Consider the following 22,006-nt stretch of genomic DNA (forward strand, 5'->3'; position numbering starts at 1 on the left):
TCTGAAGAACCTTGAAATACAGTGAACGTTTGTATACCCTGAGTTTGTGTGTTTCCTATCTACCACTCCCACGATAGGACTTTCTCATAGTGGCGCCCAACTAGTGGAGATACGTATAGTAAGTGTGCGCGAGTGTCTTTTTGCGAAGAACAATATGGCACCGAAGAGAGGACGAGCGAGGCGTTGCAACCTCGACGACGATGACGACCGCAGCCGTACCGGTGAGACCACGGTGATGACCCGCCCCGGCGCGCCCAGCGTGCCCGCGGCGCGCGCCCCCGCCGCCTCCACCGCCGTGCGCGACCATCCCGCCACGCCCGACGCGCCCCACGAGCACGCGGCGCGCGGCCCCCCCGCGGCGCGCGCTACCCCCGCCGCGGCCGCCGCTACGCCCGACGCGCCCGCCTGCGTGACCGCGGCGCAGCTCTCCGTGCTGCTGGATACCATCGCCAAGGCCGCCGAGACCAACCGCGTCCTCCTGGAGAGGATGTCGAGCGACCCCCGGACCTGCACGCCGCCCGCCCGGCGCCGCGAGCCCCCCCGCGCGCGCGACCGCGTCTGCCTACCAGACGCCACCGCCGGGGACGTTCGCCAAGTGCACAGCGAGATTCGACGGAGCCGGCCGCAGCGCGGACCAGCTGGACGCCTTCATCGACGCGGTGCAGGTATTCAAGGAGTGCGCCAACGTGTCGGACGAGCACGCGCTGCGCGGGCTGCCCATGCTGCTGGAGGGCGACGCCGCCGTGTGGTGGCGCGGCGTGCGCGCCTCCGTCGCCGGCTGGGGCGCGGCCCTGCAGCGCCTGCGCGCCATGTACGGCACTCCACTCCCAGCCTACAAAGTGTTCCGCGCGATATTTTCGAGTGAACAAAATGAAGTGCGGTCTGATGTGTACATATCGCGAGTGCGCGCCCTTTTGGCACAGCTTCCGTACGAGCTATTAGAAGACACTAAGTTAGATATAATTTATGGACTTTTAAGTTACCACCTAAGAAAACGCATTCCCCGCGAAGGTGCTGCAAGCGTTGATGAGCTTATTGTTAAATGTAGGGCGGTTGAAGAGGCGAGTCGCGAGGTGCGCAGTTCGAATCAGTTTAACCCCTCGAATATCACTCATAGTAATGTTAACCCTTCGACCGCGACCCATAATTGTTTTAACCCGCCAAGTGCGGCGTATTGTATAAATGTAAATAACCCCTCCGTGTGCCATAATAGATTGACTGACAGACCGACATACCTACCAGTACATAATATACCGACGCCCTCCTCCTCCTCTGGCCCGAACGGCGCTACCAGAGTACGGCCGCGTTGTGCATACTGTAGGAGACTTGGTCATCACGTCGATTACTGTAGAACAAAGGAGCGCGAATCTGTAGAATCGACCCCCGGTAACCCTCCCTTGAGTCCCCGGAGTCAAAGAGGCGAGCATGAGTTTTTATCCGCCGAATTTGAAGGTAAGTACGACCCGCGCCCACTGGTCAACATCAGAGTTTGCGGTGCGCTCGGTGCAGCCGTGCTCGACACAGGTGCCACACATAGCATAGCGAGTAACATGCTATACGGCATCATGTGCAACAGGGGGGTGAAATTTGAAGAAACTTCTCACACCGTGTACCTGGCCGACGGATCGAGACAGCTGAAACGAACGTTGGTCGGTGCAACACAGGTAAGTATAGAAGGCAGATCTTTTCAAGTTTCATTCCTCGTGTTCCCGGAGTCAAACACCCGCACGACGCTGGGGCGGGACGCCATCATCACCGCCGGCATAGTGCTAAACTTAGCACACGGAGTTTGGACTTTCGGCGACGCACCTGAACGTCAGTACAAGTTCGAGACTTCGGTCCGGCTTCGTACAAATACCGGCCATAACATTGGTCCGCGCATGAAGGTAGGTATTCATCCACCTAGTATTACCCATCACCGGCAGACTCCTACGTGGTTCAGGCGAGTCATACCGAACCACGCCAGCGACGCCCGGCTACATACCAACCCTGTGAGGAAACACGACCCACGGGTTCGGCTCTACCACGACCTCAGACCTGTCCTAGTTCAGGGGGAGGCTTATCACGAACGCCCGTGCAGACCACCCCACCGTCCGACCATCAAGGATCTCGAGGACGACGATCCGTTTAGGGGGAGGACCAGGGCTGCTTAGTATGCTACTCCGAACGCGAGGGCGCTTGGTTCGGACTAGAGGGGGAGGATGTAACATCACTATCTTTAGTTTTACCGCGAAATTAAGTCGCGCGCCAAAATGTTAGCGTCCCACGCCCGCCTCACCGTTTCTCGCGCAGCTTCTCTGCGCATACCGCGTCCCGCGCGCTCACTCTTCACCCCCGCGCACACCCGCTCGCGCCACCGGCCAGCGGAGCCCGCGCAGGCAGTCGGCGCCAAACCGTATTCCCGGCTGGATCACGCTCGCTTGCATCCCCTTCGCGACTATTACCTAGTTGTAAGCAAAGACTACCTCACTTGCATAATATTACGTGTCTGAAGAACCTTGAAATACAGTGAACGTTTGTATACCCTGAGTTTGTGTGTTTCCTATCTACCACTCCCACGATAGGACCACCTCATAACAATATTATATTACTGAAAACGTTTATATAAATACATGAGGTAGTTTTACGTGAAAGAGTTCTTAACAACATACTAATAAACGTAAAAATATATAATATTGTGAGATTAAGTTAGTAATCAGTTATTATAAAATGTATTAATAGAAAATCTTGTCACAATCATAAAAATGCACATCCGGGAAGGAGATAATAATAACAAATTCGTTTTATTTTTCCTCTAAAATATATTTTAAAAAGAAGTAGGTATATACGTACCCAATTAATTTAAAAAACTTAAATAAACAAACATTGAACAGTCCATTAACCAGATTTTCTTTCGAAACCAGCATGCATTTATTCCAAACCAAAGAATCACCTGACCTGATAACATCTGGACATTTCTCAAAAGAAGGCATGCACAGTGTAACAAAAAGGTTAAACTGGTTTAAAGTTTGAACTCAAATAACCTGTAATTAATAATACTTTATCCTCTTATAAATAGTTTTTTCTTTGTCCCGAGTAGCTTCCGCGAGACACATTAAACGCAAGACAAATCACTAGTATTGATGAATGGTTATCATTATCATGCCTCATCGCTCGACGCAGTTTTTATGGTTAAGTATTTTCCCTAACAAGGTATATCTGATGGAGTTGCTGTATAAAGCGAATCCAGATAATATTCTTGACTTTACATGGGTCAAAAGTAATTTCACATTGTTTTGATGATGAAGTGAAGTACCTTTACTATCGTGACTACTAGATGTACTTATAGTTAAATATAAATGTAGAATTAGAAAGTATTTACTTATCAAAAAATCTGAATACATCACGACCTGAACTTAATAGGTTGGAAAGCATTTAGTATGTTGTAGATGTAGAGGTAAATTAATACTACATAGGTATATATATAATATCATCCGTAATATGACTAACACATCAAGTCATCGTGTGAGGATTTTCCCAAACAAGATGGGTAATTTTATGCATGTCATTGACCAAAATATCACATATACAACTTGAATGGAGAGGTAGGTACTAGGTAACAGTACAAAGGGAACTTTAAAAATACTGAAAATTCAGTTTACAGTTTACCCTACAAAGCTTGAAAAAACCTGTATTCTATTCTATTCTATTCTCTGTGGGGTAAGTTCCTGCACCTGGCTCTCTCATGTGGAACCTTTGTGCATATCCCCAAGGTCTAAACTGCCTTCCTAAGCTTTGGACCATTTCCCACCACGCTGGTCCACTGCGGGTTGGTGGGTTCACATATCTAGATGTGCTAAATCTAGATATGCAGGTTTCCTCACGATGTTTTCCTTCACCGTAACAGCGATGGTATACATTGTACTTAAGTTAAAAGAACTCATTGGTACATGTCAGCGCCGGGATTCGAACCCGCATCTCTTGATTGAGAAGCGGGCGCTTACCCGACTGAGCTACCACCGCTCTTGAACCTGTAAAACCTATATATTTCATTCACTAATTTATTTTTTATACAGTGTATACTACATTGCACGTACCGTCAGCGTAGTTGGGCGGCAGTAGTCTGAGAAACACGTCGCCGCGGCGGCCCCAGGGCCGGTGGCGCACGTTGTTGCACTCCCCGCTGGCGCTCCGGTACTTGCTCGGGGGGCACGGGGTGCTCCGCTCCTCCTCTTCTACGCTTGAGCAGTTGTGTCTGTTGGAGGTGTCAAGGTTTTTTAAGGGGTCTTTAGAGGTTTGGAAATGTAATGTTAAATATGACGGCCACATAGTACAGTGGCTAGTTTGTTCAAAGTTCATAGAGAAGAAAGTACAATAACTAGGGCTAGGGTAACTTCTTTTTCATTCATCTTGCATAAAGATCAAGTATAAGAAATGTTTATACGTCTCATAGATGCTAACAAAAAACAGACGATAAACAAAAAACTTTTCTATCATTCTAGTTGACATAGAGCAAATCTTCCGGAGTGCAGATTTAAGGGTACAAGGGCCTGTGCATCAATATAAATGGATCATGATCTAGTGTACCACAATATCTAAGTATCTAGGTACTTACGCATCGCTAGCACCCAGCAGGAAGCGCCTCTCCAAGGCGATGGCCTCACTGGCAACGCGCCTTAAGTCACTGGGCACGGCGCTGCTCTCCAGGTCCGCCCTGTTCTGTGCAGTGGTCTGAGCGGCCAACACGCAGCATGCCAGCAGCAGACCACGCCAGAGCCTGGAACAATGGAAGACACGGTTAGAGTCTCCTTTGCTGTTTATGTACGTACATTACGTAGATAGTCGTTTTTATGGCCAGCGATGTAAGTGCGAGCCCTACTGTGCGTTGTGTCGTCGCTACCATAATTTTTTTCGACCGTTCGACCTTTTGGATAACGCAACGCAACGTACCAATGGGGCCTCATCCTAAATGTATATCTACGTAACACTACATTCATACAATTGCCATAACACGAGTAACTTCGGTGTTGCAGTTTCCGTATGTACGTTTTTCCAAGGTAATTGAAACCTCTCTTCGGTTCCTCTCTCCTCCTCCTCTTTTAAACGTAAAAAAGAGACTAAGCAAAAAGAGATAAATTCTCCTATGAAATGTTAAGGGTATATAAAAGTAAAGTAAAGTAAAAGTAAAAAAAAATAAATGTTTATTTGCACATAAAACACATAATACCTAAGTAAAATTTAAATCTTATTTTACAAAACAAAAAGTATTCTTGCGCACATATATACTGCTTTTACAAATAAAATGGTTAGGAATTTATGTTAAACATCGTGTCACTATTAAAATTAAAAGTTAATGAATAAAATAACCAATTAAATTATTTCATTTATTTTCAATGAATGATCGCCGTAATATCGGCCCACCTGTTTCAATTAATACAATATAGGCTTAATATCGTTACGTAATCTTTAGTGTCACTTCATTCACCCACATGAACTTTCTCTTATTAAAATAGATTGACTGTCCTTATGAACTAAAGATAAGCTAAATCTCCACGTAACCTACGTTACCACAATAGCTATGTTCATTTTCTTTAATCGGGGCGGTTTGATAAATTGTTTCCTCTTAGTAAATTGACTCAGAAATATATCACATTGCCCGTGGCTTTATATTGTTGTTATTCAAAGGGACTGGATTGATAAAAAATACTTGATATGTATACAACTTTTTCTCTACGTCTTTTTTGGAAATAGATCATCTTCCTTATTCCCGATTTTTCAGAAGTCGTGTAAGCAACAAAACTTTGTCACCCCTTTTCGGCTTGCTTTTTTAACACCCTGTATACATGAAAATATGTGCAGGTGCGTCACCTTTTTAGGGGAATATAGGTTCAGATACTGATTAAATCCAAAGCGAATTATAAAAAAAGTAGCTCTAAAATTTACGTGAAGTTCGTTGAAAGTAGACAAGCCGGTACGAGATCAAGTTGGATTGCATAATTTCGTTGATTCCTCTTGACAGTAGCAGCCTTAAATCCTCCACTGTTGCCAGTTGAAATATACTAGCTGTTATGAAACAGTTATTATAAAATGACTCGAGATTAATTATAATTCACTGTGTGAAGGTTGGTGCACTCGGATATTTAAATACGGCGCAAGGTTTTAAATCATCGTGAACATTTTTGTATTTGTATACCTACTCATGGAATGATTTAGAATCCACAATATCCAATTTTGACTGAATCTCATATAATACACTGCCTGCCGGGCCAATGAAAAAGTTCCACTCACAAAATGCCAACACCAAACGACCCCAATTTTTTCAAAGAATTAATTTAAAATTGGAATAAAATATTACCGTTTTTAGTTGGTAATATCCTGATGCTCTGTTAAATGTACTTCAATGTTGCAGAAGACGGCATTAAGCTAGCCTTTTCCGTTTAGAAGTAATTTGGTGCTTTTCTCAGTGGAACCTTTTCATTTCCCGTGAGTGTATATTGTAGAAAAATTGTACGCGAATCCAACAAACTTACTTAAATTAAGCATGGCTAATATGTATTAGGCAATTAAATCACATACGTAACACTTCCATACGTACTCAATAAAGTCTCATGAACTAATGTACAGTCAACAAAATTAATATGTATTTACCGCCAGTGCATACGTTAATAGCTACAGTGCATGCATAAATGAGTTAAAAAATATATATTTTTTACACAAAAGTAGCTATATAAAAATTACATTAAATGAGAATGAAAAGGATCTCTACGAATCATATATCATTCCGTCAGTAGATTTTCAGATTGACACTTCTGTCTTTTGCTGACTGTACGACTAATAACGCCATACCACATACAACGCATTGCTTAATGAGAGCAAGATAAAACCTTCTCTTCAATTAGAAAGTGGAAATAATGATTGTAGGTCTAAAAAACAAAATGCCTGGGAAACACTAATTTGCACAATAGCTGAGATTTGACAAGATGGAGTAGGAGGTCCGCTTGCTTAATTGCTGTTGAAAATTGACACTTGACTGCATTGGAATGTGGGTTAGATTGGATCACTTCCACGAAACTGATGTGGTATATCTCCTTTCCACATTACAAAACAATGGATTAGTTAATTTTTTAAATGTAGTAATGAAGAAAATTCAGTACGTTGTTCTGTACCCGCAAATACTTTAATATACTTGAAAGGGAATAAATGATAATTTTATAAATATAAAAAAATATATTTAAATATTGTTTTGAGCTAAGTTGAATATATTTTTCTACCTGTACCTTGTTTAAAGATCATTGACTGGTGTTGCCGAGTCAATTTTATTCCACTAAAACGAGTCCATATTAATTTGTTCGACATTGAATAACATTAAGTTTGCCCTAAACTTAAACATGTTGTAACCAAGAAGATTTTAATGAGTTATTTAAAGGTATACTAATTTATGGATTTACTACTTCATTTCAAGTTACCCAAATTATAAGGTGTATGTTTTTTCTGTCAATTACCTAATACACGCCCCTGTTTCACAATGTCTGGTTAGTCGCTACCTGTCGGATAAAATACATGCTGTCACTGTCTAAAAAATAATAACAGAGAGTGACAGCATGTATTTTATCCGTCAGGTAGCCACTAACCAGACATTGTGGAACAGACCCTAAGAGATGTTTGTATGTATGTAATACATAAAGATAATTTTTTTGAACATACTAGCTCCTATTTATATACAAATGAGAGTAATGAGTTAATTCAATGTACGCGTCTAGTTAATAATATAAAACTGTAAGTAGGTACTAAAATTTACAATTATATCTTACTATAATCAATGATTAAAACAACTCAAAAAATATATAAAAAAGCGAACATATATACACATACACTGGGAAATACCTCCATACTCACTGTCAATAAACGAAATCGAAATTGTTTTAGCTCGGCCTCGACCGGTAGACGTTATTACAGTGAAAGCAACTTCTACGTGACTTAGAAGCTTGATAACCAAAAAGGGTAGTTAATTATTACAGAGACATGTCCTACCCGACAAGGTCACGGTTGAGAAATTGTATGACAATTGTATCTACATGATTTAGTTACCAAGTGTTCGTGAGATGCTATATGTAGGTATATAAATTGCCTATTATTCTTATCGTGTTGGTGACAAATATAAATGCTAGGCTAGGTTAGTCACCATGATTAAGGGTTGGCCAGTCAGGTTAGCGTCAGTAACTGAATGCCTCGGGTGTGCCATACGTACCTATGTCATGAACAGGTGAGGCGTCTCTCAGTCAGGTTACTTTCGTGCACCCCAATTCACCATTATTACAACCGTAGAGACGTTGTCTTGAGTATAGTATGTTAACTAAGATTCCCAAATAAGACACACAGATAGTTATTAGATTTTAATTTTAAGTATCTTAATTCACAGCATTGCCTCCGTCATTGAAAGCTAATGAAATAATGTTAATTACATTAAACGAATTTTCGTACAAAAGAATTCAACGGGATGCCAGAACTTACATTTAAATAATTCGTCAATTATAAAATTTCATTTATTCGTAGGTAAATTAAATGCCTTATTTATTTACAAAAGTTGTCTAGATTGACCGCTTGAGTCACCCCCTTTGGGATGAGTATACCATGTTTGCAACAACCTGTATAATTGAGGGTATTTTTTTTTGAGAAGACACTGTCTGATAAATTTGTGATTAAAGCCACTGCACTGGCCTAAGTTACTTTTCCTTATGGTTAGTAAATTTTAAATATACCTATATTTACCAATACCGAAATACCTAAAAGTTTATTATTTAAAGGAATCCAGCCAGCCATTATGAAGAGATCGCTAAAGAATGACCTCACTAGCAGACACCAGTTGACCTTTCCACTACACATCCTGAACGCTGTTGATGCGCGAGCGAACTCAACGCAAATAAAAATGGATACGGCATTATTTATACTTTGTTTCTTATAATCTTAGGCGGTGGACAAATGATCCTTCTAGAATGACGTATCACCTGTCCCTTATCAGCGTAAACTGAGCAGTCAGCAACTGACGCAAATGTATCTGGTAAATTCTATCACTACACTTCACTACAGTGACAATCCTAGTCTATCTCTTGTGTTTGTCACTGTCACGATCCGAACAACAAATTGGCACACAACTGTAATTAGAAATATTTTGTATAATTTAAGAGTACCTAAATAAAAAAAATACATTCGAATATTAAAATATGGTAGATCAGTGTAATTAGTAAGTACCGTAACTAATTTCCATATCACCTAACTACAACATTGAATATTGCAAATACTTTACAAATAGACAGATAAACACTTAAATGGTTTATCGAGACAAGAATTCATGTACGTTTTGCAATAAAGCATTCCTATCTACATCGTTGATATTTCTTTTGGTCTTATAACTCAATAACGTCAGTTATATCCGTATCATACGATTTATTTGAGCCTTATATAGAGAGCATATTTGTTTTTTATAGCCATTTGTAAGGAAGAAGCTATTAACAATTTGTAAGGTTTTATTAGCACTTAAGTACTTGGAGCCGACTTGATTGATTGATGGAATCGGATATACATTTTTTATGAGCTTGTTAATATAAAGAACAAAAAATAATCTTAAATAAGTGTACGTAGGTATAGTTCCTACACATTTATATTTGTTACACGAACCATTCTGTGTATACTCGAAGTACGAAACATATTCACATTATACATTGTAGTTGCAACTATGTGAACCAGAGACCTCAGGATATTTAACTCTGATCTTCTTATAATGTACCTATAATTATAGGTAAAAATTGATCGTTGATTTGAAATCACCATTAGGTATGAATAACCCCGTTAATAGAATGAAAATTAGTTAGTAAACGATACGACTTCAGTTAAATGAATACTTTGGTGTTCTATTCAGCAACAAGCGTGACATTTACAAGATATTTATTTATTTACGATATTATTTTATTTATTTAAGATATTAAATAAGAGCCAACAACTGGTAGAGCATCACTTTGCCCTTAGGTGACTGACATTGAATTTTGATTACAGCATGATATGACATGACCTGGCTCCCTACCGCGAACTTGTTTTGACAACGATTTTTAGATTCAAATTCTACTTAATTCGACTTGACACCAATTACTTCGTAAATTTTACATCGTTTTATTGTGTTGATTCGTGCTCACATGGAGCGAGAATTCAATGTTAATCATTACATTTATTGTTAAATTTAATTTAGGTTATTAAACTTACAATTTAAAGGAAACGTATTATTGTATAATATCTTATACTTGTATACTTAATTGTATGATAATTAATTAATTTATGGATCATCACATCTCTGAACTGGCTACAAAATGATTGTAAGTATAATGTTTATTCATTAATTGGTGTTATTGAGCTTGAGTAGGTAAACATCGGAAAATTATACATTCTGTGATATCTAACTGATAAAAATCTTCAGCGATTGTTCCCTTAGTCATTATATTTATCTCACTGAAAATCAATTAGATGTCATATGCGTAACAATAACCCTCCTTTTTGCTTTGCCGAGTAAATAGAGGATCTTATGCTGATATTTCGTACAGTTAAACATTTCCGTACGAGTCAATGAATGGATGATGATGCAATGTGCATTCACACTTATATATGTCCGCTGACATATTCAACTTCCAAACAATAATCGTCACTATCGCATCGGTAGAAAGCTCATTTTGTGCAGCTAGCTAAGAGACAATAGTATGAATCGGTAAACTCTCATGCGGGTCGCTTGGGTAACATCATTGTGACTTTGCCTAGTTTTCGCTAATGCTTCTCTAGTGAGATAACATAGTATTTACCTAACTATGAAATATTTAAGAATGTAGAGAGTGAAGAAGTACGTTATGATAACGTTACACCTCACATCAAATAGTCATTGTCTGATTTATTTTATTTATTTATTTATTTTATTTATTTATTTATTTAACACACACACTTAATACTATTATGACAGTTATTCACCAATGCAATAGTTTAGTGTCACAAAATTATAACATTCTTACTTATTATATGAAGTACTTATATAATAGGTAGTTAAATACATAACAACATAAAAACAACATTTCAAACATGCTTATAACAAATAATAATATAAAGAGCCGCCTTGGTAAATTCACTCAGGGAGCAGTAAAATATGTCGATAATCTATGGCATTGAGCAACCGTATGGCCCGGGTCAGGGGAGCCTGCCGGAGGAGGTTCGTCCTGCCATTCGGAACGTCAAAAGTTCGGTTCAGACGTCGCCTCAAATAATCTCTCGGAACCGTTAGGTTCAGTTGCTGCAAAATGACCGAGTTTGACTCCCTACCTCGCAGCAACTTGAAAAGGTATGAGACTATTGTCAGATCTCGCCTAACCTCCAACCTATTATAATCCACCATGCCCAGGACAAAGAGCGTTGGGTACAGCGCTGGATACCCGGGATAAACACCATATAGTTTCATATAAAAGAATCTTAGAAACTTATTCTGGATCTTCTCAAGCATCAGTGTATACTTCGCTTCGTAGGGTGACCAGACTACAGCATTGAACTCCAATTTACTGCGCACCAGCGAGTTGAAAATGGTTTTTATTGCCGCAAAACTCTTGAACCCACTAGCCGTTCGTAGTGCAAATCCTAATATTTTGTACGCCTTTTTACATATATCCCCAACATGTTCGCGGAAGGAAAGATCAGACGTCATTTTCACCCCGAGGTCACGCACCGATGTTACTCGCGACAGAGGACTGCCTCCCAGAGTATACCGATGGTGAGCTGGGTTGGTACTGCGACTAAAGCTAATAATATTACATTTTGCAACATTGAAATCGAGCTTATTCACTTTACTCCATTCCAGAACTCCATCAATATCCATCTGAAAACGTTTTCGGTCCTCGTCGCAAGTAACCGGCGCAAACAGTTGATGGGATGTTTCTTCCATCAGAAGCATTGTCCTTTCATCATCACCATATTTTAATCAGTCGTTCACCTAGTACATGCAGTCTATGATTCTAATTCATAATTCATTAGAAATATTGCATTTTTTTAATCAAAGTTTTATCATGTATTTCATAGTTTAGTGACCCTAATGTTGCTAAATATTTTTGAAAATATTATTTTTTTATCCATTACAATACAGTTATAATTCAATCCATTTGCATCAGTAGGTACAGTGACTAGTATTGCACTTTATGTAAATTTCATATGTCGAAACCCTGGGTACTAAATTCTAGATACCAACCTATTGATTCAGGTCTTAAGCAATGATAGTGAATATTTAGCTAAAGACCCTTTCTATGATCTATGCTGATCTAGATTGCATAGTTTATGAATAATTACCCTAGTTCTTTGAATGTATATGGAAGCTGCCTGCTAATACTCTGTGCCAAATATTTAAATTTCAAATATTAACTAGTTTTGAACCCTTTGACAGCCAAGTATTTTATTCACTGCAATTTAAACTCGCAATCAATAAAAGAGTGTATTTATCACATCGTATCTTTTTTATGTGAGTGGTAACTTTGTGAAAAATATCAACCCAGCGTTTAAATTTGAATCGAATACATTTTCGTCATATAATGTCATGTTTTTGTAACTTTCATAATCTTTAATTTCAATAAATATTTTTTCATTCTCATGTACTTTGTTGCCTCAACCACACTTGTCATGAAAAGACAGCACGATCACCTGGCTCTGTCTACCACGACCATGTGATCTGTTCCCTAGAACACGGCAATTAGAGTCGATAGCTTCACGTGAGGCAATGGCTTGCGAAAACCACCTCGGGGAAAAGTTACCCAACCCCTGACAATGTAGACTATGCCGGTGTACTAAACGGCGTGATCCGAGGATCGAGATTAAATAGACATTCTGAGAGAGTTGCTGGACTACTCAATTTTCCATTTGAAAATGTTAACCCTTGAGTGAAAAGTGGTGGTGTTAATAATTTATTGATAACATGTATTTATATGTAAGTACTTCAGTCTGTCCATTTTGTATAATAGAATTTTTGATTCAAATTGTGCATTTGGTGTATTGAATTATGCATTTGTTTTTGCCGTATAGTAAAATTACTATACTTACCACCGTTTCTGATATATTTCCCTAGCTAAACTATCACGTTAATAAAATAAACACTTACTAGAAACAATTTCCCACTCTTCGACAAATCATTGTAATTAATGAAGAAGATAAATAAAAAAGTTTAACAACGGAAAATACTTTCTCACGAGACGACGGGACGACAATGACCCTACGAGATGAATCGAAGCAGACACTTGATTTCTGATATATTTTATCTATAATTATGTAGGTATCATCTGAATGGGCCTACTGGCTTCGCTTGAGGTTTCATTATCACATTGCATCCATATTATAATATATGTTATTCTATACAAGTCGTAAATTGTTATACTCTCTTTGACCTTTTTATATTGGTTAGGCAAGCCCCTTTATTGCGTTCAAACTTCCCGCTTCTACGTGCTACATAATAAACTAATTTATTAAAAAAATCAAATTCAGCTAGCAGCCTAACGTTTAAAAAAATTACTGACTAATTAACCATACATGTTAGTTATGGTTAGTTTACTTCCCCAGATATTTATCTGTTCAACACCTGTTCCGATTTAATTAATGGGTCAATCACGAATTCAATTAAAATTTTATACTCTCAAAATTAAATTTAATGGATTACGCGGTCTAAGTGTAATAATACCTTCCTATTTCAGTTACTACTCTGTCCTTTTATCGACTCATTATATTGTATAACAAAATAAAGGAAGCAGAGTAAGTAAATAAAGAAAAGAAGGTCTTTCTATAAAAAATCTCTGTATCATTGACGTGGTGGTGTCGATTATTTTTGTAAAGTACTTTAAATGCTTATTCTTGACAAATGCGCATTGCCTAATATGTTTCTGCCAATAATTATTAGTTGAATGACCGACGATAATTACTTCCTAATCTCATTTATTGGATAGTCCTTGCAGTGACCTTGAAGTTTGAACATAATTAATGATTTTTTCTAATGGTGTTTGTAAAATTGTACCTTTTCTTATTGTAATTATGGTGAACGTATCGATATGAGTATGTACAATGTTGATGGTGCAACAGGTTCTGTACTACTTGGCCACAGCTATTTCGACACAAATTCGAACATTGGACCTTGTTAAATTTGAACAGCCTCCGTCCTCAGGTTACGAGTATCATAATTTAAAACATAAAATACAGCAATCAAAAATACACGTCCGCCTTTTCAGAAAAAAGAAAGTTTTGTTTCGAAATATTTTGAAAATGCAGCTTAGTTACATTTTTAAGATGTATAGATCTTTAGCAAGAGACTTGTCTTAATAATGTACAACAATTAATGCAAAGACTTATTAAAACAATATACACAACGTACGTACGATAACATACTGTAATAATTGAAGGAAGGAAATTACGTTACATATTACATAGTAAGTATGATACCTCGTGGTATTCGCGTGTGGGTAACAGGTGTAAGCACCAACTACACTTGACGCCATCCTAAAAGCAACCCAAGCTGTTCGAATCTAACCCTTAATTCGCTCAAATTAAAGACGGTGTAGTATGTAAAGTGTTACGTTAGCTAGTATCCGAGTGTAGTGTATTGTAATTATTACGTGGATTGTCGTAAATGTATGCAACTGACCCACTGACGCGTGGACGGTGTAAACGCGTAATTTACTGAAGATTACACGAAACTATGATTATCGGAAGTTCAAAGGGTCGTGGACCCCGCGGCACGCAATATTTTAGTGTGTGTCATTTTGTTATTGTTAAGAATGTTTCTTGGTGACTGGAAATATTGTAGGAAAAATGTTTACCTGTAAAATATGAAGAGTGTAATTTTTATCCGTGAACTTCGCATTGGAATGTACCCGACACACCAGCGATTTTAGAGTTGGTCCCAAAATTAACGTTGTTCCGCGTGTAAGGTATATTAATAAGGCGATTACGGAATTTATTATCTTACTTATGTTCAGTTTCAGAGCTGGCACCATGGTTAATCCTTTTAATTTTATAGTTCCATTTCCGTTTTGTACCTTAAGTATTAGTGTTTATTATAGTATGCTTAGCCCAATTTATAAAGATTGTAAGTAGTTAAGTAGAGTAAGTAAGACTATGTTTTTCATAATTTCAATGCACATGTGATATTAAATGCTAGATAATTAATCATGGTAGGATTATGAGGAAGATGCATTTGATATACCAAATTATTTTATTTAACAAACTAAAGAAAGGTTGATAAATAGATGGATTAAAAAGTTGTATCTTTATAGAAGTCTTTGAACGAAAGTGAATCTGCCTCAAGAAGCAAGCATTCATTCAACATAGTGAAGGTAAACATTTAATAATCCGACTTTGTTATACAGTTTTACCTTTGGTATTAAGGTAAGTCTGGTTGGTATGGTTGAAATCTCTCCTTTTGTATTCAATGCAAGTAGTCTATAAAAAAATATTCCTTTAATATTATTTAATTATATTTTATCATTATATACAATTAACATCTATAAGTTAAGTATTTTGTCACCCGTCTGTGAACAAAAGACACTGGGGTGGACAACGTAGCTCTTTTGCTGACTATATCTTCACAATACGCGTTGAAATCGAAAACCGACGACGTGAGGTAACGAAGGAGTTGCGTAAATGTCGCGCGGTGGCACGCGCGTACTTCACTTCACATAACACCATCAAACCTTTTAAAATTATTATATTTTGCAATAAGTACTTCATAAAAATATTGCGGCGTGTGACCGTTTTTATTTCTGTATTGTACAGGTTACTTATAAGTCTATGATGGAAATTTATTTTCATAGCACAATATGTCTTCCGTTTTATTCATATCGTATCCGTATGTCGTCATTATATATTGCATTGGATTGGATGAAACGAAACACAAATCAAATAAGTTATATGATTCTAAAGTAGATAAAAAAATTATAATAGTGCAACTGACTAGACTTTTTTATGTATGTCGACCTTTATATGTTAAATATTCGACAAAAATAATTGATAAACTAACTTGTTAAACGAAACATGATGAATAGATAGATAACAGTTGTTATAAAACCTAACTATTATAAAACTTGAAGTTGACAATCAAGAAACTCTACATTTCATATGAAAAAGCCACATGTATCTAGTTTTCTATTTCATTTATCTAGTTTCCGGAAAATCCATGAGAAAATAACATTTCTTTTGTATTATAGTTTTTATCATAATTAAGAAAATTATACAATGTTCCTAAAATATAAATTATTTAACAAAACTCTTATTAAAAAATTTAAATATCTAAAAATAAATGACAATAAATGACAATAATTCGCTCTACTCCACATTCTCCATACAAAAGACATCAACGCGGAGTCTCACCAAAATTAAAAGTACTTTCAATCTTTGTAATCAGGTGTTCTCGAAACACAGATCTTCTCTGAGACAAAAGGCAATAAACGAATCAAAGGAGGCCACCACTGAAGTCACGCTGGATCAATCAAAGCAGTAGCAATGGCACGGATTGCGTAAGGTTACGTTAACGACATGCGTACGCGCATAATACTTGGATGCGCAGCGTTCGTGCACGGGGTCCCAACATACTTGACCTGAATTTGAACTTGGAATTGCGAAAAAAAAGTTTGATTTCTATGACCTATTTTTAAAATTAAATATTAGTACAGTAACATACTTTGTTTACTTTCAATGATAACTCAGTTTTTTATTTCTTTCATATTTAACTCTATCCGGTTACCTTGATTTTGTATTGTATAATTATAAATGACCACTGAAGATTTATTTAGAATACGATGTTTAACCTATTTGTATAATGCCATGCATTGAAAGTGTCTGCTTAAATTTTTAAGAGGTGTGAGAGGGAGGTGACAAATTGTACTTGGGCAATGTTTGAACAAAGAGTTGCAAAAGATACTCTAGGTCATTTTTATAATTTTGTAGTTAACTAATGGAGTTGCATGTGGTTGACATGTTATTGCTAGATTTTTTGAAAATGTTGAAAATTTGACAGCAGAGTGTTAGGTTACAAAGCCAAATATTTTTTTCATTTATGGGAGAACGAGGTATACTTAAATATAAAATGAGTTTGAATAGACTATGTGCTAACGGGATGAGGGTTATGCCAGAGTCCAGACACCCATGTCCAGGTTGACAAGCAATGAAGGACTCCTAAGAACCTTCATCAATCTGCACATCTAAATGTAAGAATAAAATAAAATATGATATATACCTAATTTGAAGATTGATAAAACAAACACACATTTTACCATTAAAAACCAACAAACTCTTATTCAACAAACAAATAATTAAGATTAAGTGAGTTTGTTGATCTTAATCAGCACCTTAGCAACGTTTCAAAAAGGTTTTTTACGATCGTAAAACATGATCACATGACTCAAAGTTCGTGCTTATTTAGCACCAAAATTGCACAGATGTCCATTAACTTTTTGTGGGTAATTAAGCACCTTGAAACAAAGGCAATATGAAGAAAAAACTATTGTAATTCCGTAAACTACGATGATCTAAGCAGCGAACGGTCAAATCGTTTAGTAATCGAGTTAGTTTCGTAATGCAGTCATAAGTTTTGTGAATAGAGATAAAAAGCTATGGATCCAAATAAAAAGCTATTTTGATCATAATTATAGTAATGGTGTAACTATGTGATAATGCCTAGTAGGTAGGTACTTCCATTGTTTTAAAATCTCATTAATGATGAAGAATTATAATAAATAATGTTGAGTTATTTTAAGTCTGCAGAAAAACATGCATATGAATGAATCATATATAAGCGTACTTACTTTTAGTTCTTAAAGTATAAAAATATATTATAGAGATGTTATAATGCCAATATTACTAAATGATTAAGTTTGGATTGAACTTGCGTTCTCGCGGCTGGCATTGTCCTACTTTGTCCTCGTCTCGAGGAATTCGCACTAAGCCTTTAAACTTTAATATTTAACATAAAATTAATTACATTGTTATTTTAGACGAATTTAGCATTGGACGTCTCATTATAATATAAATAGGATAAAAATATAATAAACACAACAAAAACTTACGTTCGAATCGCTCCCATGTTGTCCTCGGATATGATTTAAAAAGTCAACACCAAATCAATAAAAATAATCATTCGTTCACTGTCACGTTCTAAAAAAACAAAACACAATTTTCTTTTTCTTAAAATTTAATTTTGGAACGTATCCGAAAGGCGGGGGCGTCCGCGAGCGCGCGCCGTTCGCTCGAACGTGCTGACTCGAATGAAGGCGCGGAGCGAGCAAGGAGGCGCGGGCTCGATCTCGGGCTGGCTGGAGAGAAAGTTGGAGTTATCAAACTTCGCGGTTACGTTTAACGATGACGCTACGTTTCTGCCGCGCGATTGCGTATTCGGTGACAAAAATTGTCGTGTCCCAGCGCCGATACTGACACGCTGAACTGTATTTTCGCCCTACTTACTTACTGGCTTGTTTTCTTTGTTTGTTTCTGTAATTCGAATGAACTTTTTAATTATTTAACGTTTTAACAAAGGTACACTCACTAAACCTCGTTACCATTTATGTTTTTTTTTAATTTCAAACTTAAAGTAGTCTTAACCATACAGCGGTCGGTTCTCTAACTTAAACGTCTGTTTAACATATGTCCTGTTTTTAAGGTAGAACTGTAAATATTTTTTTGATACCTATTAGATTCTTGCAAACATAAACATTTATTCATAATAATATTTATTTAATATCAGTTTTAACATTAAAATCGTGTTTCAGGGAATCCCATGCATGTGGTCATGGACAAACAAACTTATCTGCAATTCACCGAACTGATTATATTGTATCACAAATATAAACAAGGATAAATTTTAATTAATGGGAACCTTTGGTTCGGTGCGTCCTGGGGCGGGCTATTTCTATCATATCTAATTATGTTTTTATATGTCTTTTAAAATAAATATTTGATTAAATTACATATTATAATTGAACAAGGTTACACATTCGATCTGTGCAGTAGTTAGTACACACATCGTAGACTTAATTTTCGTCCGGGGAAGATTTTCTTTAGATTTTTCTTGTCTAAGAGACAATTCTTGCATGAGCCATCAGGATGACACAGAATAGTTCTTGGGTCTTGGATGAGGCCTATCGGTTTAACCCCTATTTATCACACCGCTACAAACTGGCTTAAAGGGCGGGAAGTAATTTACATAATTTACTATCGGAGACTATGAGTAACATCAAGCTTAGAAACGCTAAAAGGGAGGATTTGTGATGAGATCACTACACCAGACGCTCACACCATGACTTCTTTGAAATAGGACAAGAATGATTTTCCCTGATGGTACAGTCATCTTCAATTAATTATTGATAAGTATAGTATCCATATACTCTTTTACTTTGTCAAACTCACAAGACACCTTTTATTATTTTAAAAATGTACGAATTTCAAGTTTGACATGGTACAAAAGCGTACAAATGCTGACCGTAGCACTGTCGTATACATAAGTACAAGGTGTGAATGTCATATACTGATTATATTAATTAAATAAGGATCAGACAGTGCGAATACGCATAATGTAATTGATCAGATGTTACGCAACACAAAAAATATTTACATGATAAAAGGTAAGTGAGACGACTTTCACTTTTGGCGTAAAGCGTTGTTTTGTTTGTAAAACGAACGACGTTGCATCAGGTCATGTGATGCGAAGCCTCTGTAGGGGCAGAAGGGTTACTCTATACTGATAAAAAAAGTAACAAAGGAAAGCCGTCGTGCAACCGGCACGTTTAATACAATGAGATAGAGTCGTAGCTTGCGCAGCAGCGCTCCCAAACTTAGTTTTTCGTCATAAAGAGTGACCCCCAGTTTCCACGAGCACGAGGATAGCGGCAATATTTCGTATTACACGTAGATATTTGTATATGGATAAGAAGAGTAAACAAGTAACTGCTGCGAGGATAGTGTTTTATGGCAGTTCCTTAACTTTAGAAATGGAATTGAGGCATAAAAGTGGCATAAGTACATATTGAGGCATAAAAGTGACATAAGTACGACTTATATACCTACCTGACAACAATTAACTTAAGAATTTTTTTACAAATTGGATATTAGTTGCATATTCTATTTTGAATACACAGTAAAATTAATTATGACCTTAATGAGACCAGTTTAAATAAGTTTCAAATAAAACAAAAATGATCCGTAGGATTTTAACACTTTTCTCTTTAATATTTTCATTGAACGTGAATACTAATCTATTTTGAGGTGAGAATGTACGGAATAGTCTGGCAATGACAACATCATCGCGACTCTCTGAGTGGGTTGGTAACTCGGTTGCATATTACCTACCTACATACTTACTTACTTAGTGAATACAGGAATCCGTAGATTTTTAATTACCCATTTTTTCTGAAGGTCATCAACAGTCGGAGTGTTTCAAAGCGATGGCGTTGCTTAATACTATGTCTGAGGTCTGAGCATGCTTTTCATGAGAGACTATATAAGCTAGCCAAAAACCAAACACAACGAAGTTAAATCACTTTATTACGTTTAAACGGATTTTCATTAAGCGGTATTAGAATAAGCCTGTTTCAGATACTATATTGGCGAGTGTATTAATTTAGCGTGTCGTTATAAAAATTAGTAGGTAAATTCATTAAGAAGTTTCAAGTGGCTCAATAAATTGTACGATCATTCATTGATCTTTCTATTAAACAACATTCAAGCCACACCAGTGTGTAAAAAAATATGTGTGTTCTATTGTATAACGTATTGATTTTATGCGGCTGAGATAAGATACAACAATGGGCCGTAACGTGTGGTTTTGTAACTATTGCACTGTTAATGGTGTGTTTTGCTTACAATTAGAATATTTTGCTTAATGAATCGGGTAAAAGTTGTGAAAATTACTGATTTATAGTTGACTGTATTAAGTTTATATTTTTTTCTGCAACAAGGAGCTACCAAAAAGTTTACCCGTTTTATATGATCAGCATTTCTAGAAACTTAAGTTTGTTATTCTATTCTATTCTATTCTCTGTGGGGGTGTCAGTACCTGCACCTGGCTATCTCGAGTGGAACCTTTGTGCATGTCCCCAAGGTCTAAACTGCCTTCCTAAGCTTGGACCAATTCCCACCACGCTGGTGCGGGTGGTAAGTTTGTTATTAATCTACTTGTTTTTTTGAGCTGGATTAATCCCAGAGTGTACTTTTAAATCCCATTTTCTTCGTGACAAAACAAAAAACTCTCTTTTTTTAGGTAAGTTAAAATAAGCTCATGAAAGGCTTTATAAACATAAAGTGTAAGTGCTCAAAAACTTAATTTAATGACACCTCCTTACTGAACTGAGTTTACTAACCAACTTAACGATGTATGAAAAATTTTCTTCTTTATTTAATACAAACATATTAATTAAACACCTCTTCATAATAGCTGCTTTTATAAATAAAATAACTTGTAAGTATCTGGTTTCCCTTCCCCTTTATAATTCTCAATCAATAACTAATCAGTTTATTGATTGCAAAGCAATCACATGATGACCAGGAACTCAGAACTGGTCAGCAGGTGTCATGAAGCCTTATGGTTATGCCATTATAGGACGGCGCTGACGCAACAGTCACATGGCGGTGAAAGTCGGGGATCAGCGATGGTGTCAGATATATTTGACCTGGAAGTGAAATGTAGGCTCCGTAGATTGGAAGTGGACGATAAAATTAATGTTCTTTGTTTGATTTGGGATTGTGATTTGACACTGGGCAGATGACGAGGAGGTACAGTACTCGTTTACGTATTTATTTATGTGACATGGCGATAATTTAAAATGACGATGATGTGTATAATTGTAGGTATACACCACATTTCTAGCGTTTGCACCTTGGTACTTTTAATTAGTTATTGCTAAAAATGCATAAGTAGCCTAATTACTTTAATAATGTCACAGTCAAAGTCCGCTGTTGGTCCAATACGTAAGTAGGTTACACCGAGAAGAAGCGC

At 37.2% G+C, this 22,006-nt stretch overlaps 1 protein-coding gene across 1 annotated transcript in view; it reads right to left on the minus strand.

Annotated features, from left to right (window-relative positions):
* The window catches only part of LOC105390649 (heme peroxidase 2), a 39,766-nt gene extending 21,446 nt beyond the window's left edge, over positions 1 to 18,320 (minus strand). The window contains exons 1-3 of the mRNA XM_038108831.2: positions 18,087 to 18,320; positions 4,595 to 4,756; positions 4,077 to 4,234 (exon numbers count right to left, since the gene is read on the minus strand). Of these exons, the coding sequence (XP_037964759.2) occupies positions 4,077 to 4,234; positions 4,595 to 4,756; positions 18,087 to 18,103 (337 nt within the window). The 5' untranslated portion in view covers positions 18,104 to 18,320. The remainder of the gene's footprint in view (positions 1 to 4,076; positions 4,235 to 4,594; positions 4,757 to 18,086) is intronic.
* Positions 18,321 to 22,006: the final 3,686 nt, after the last annotated feature.

Source organism: Plutella xylostella, chromosome 17, assembly GCF_932276165.1.
Source record: "Plutella xylostella chromosome 17, ilPluXylo3.1, whole genome shotgun sequence".
NCBI classification, from domain to species: domain Eukaryota; kingdom Metazoa; phylum Arthropoda; class Insecta; order Lepidoptera; family Plutellidae; genus Plutella; species Plutella xylostella.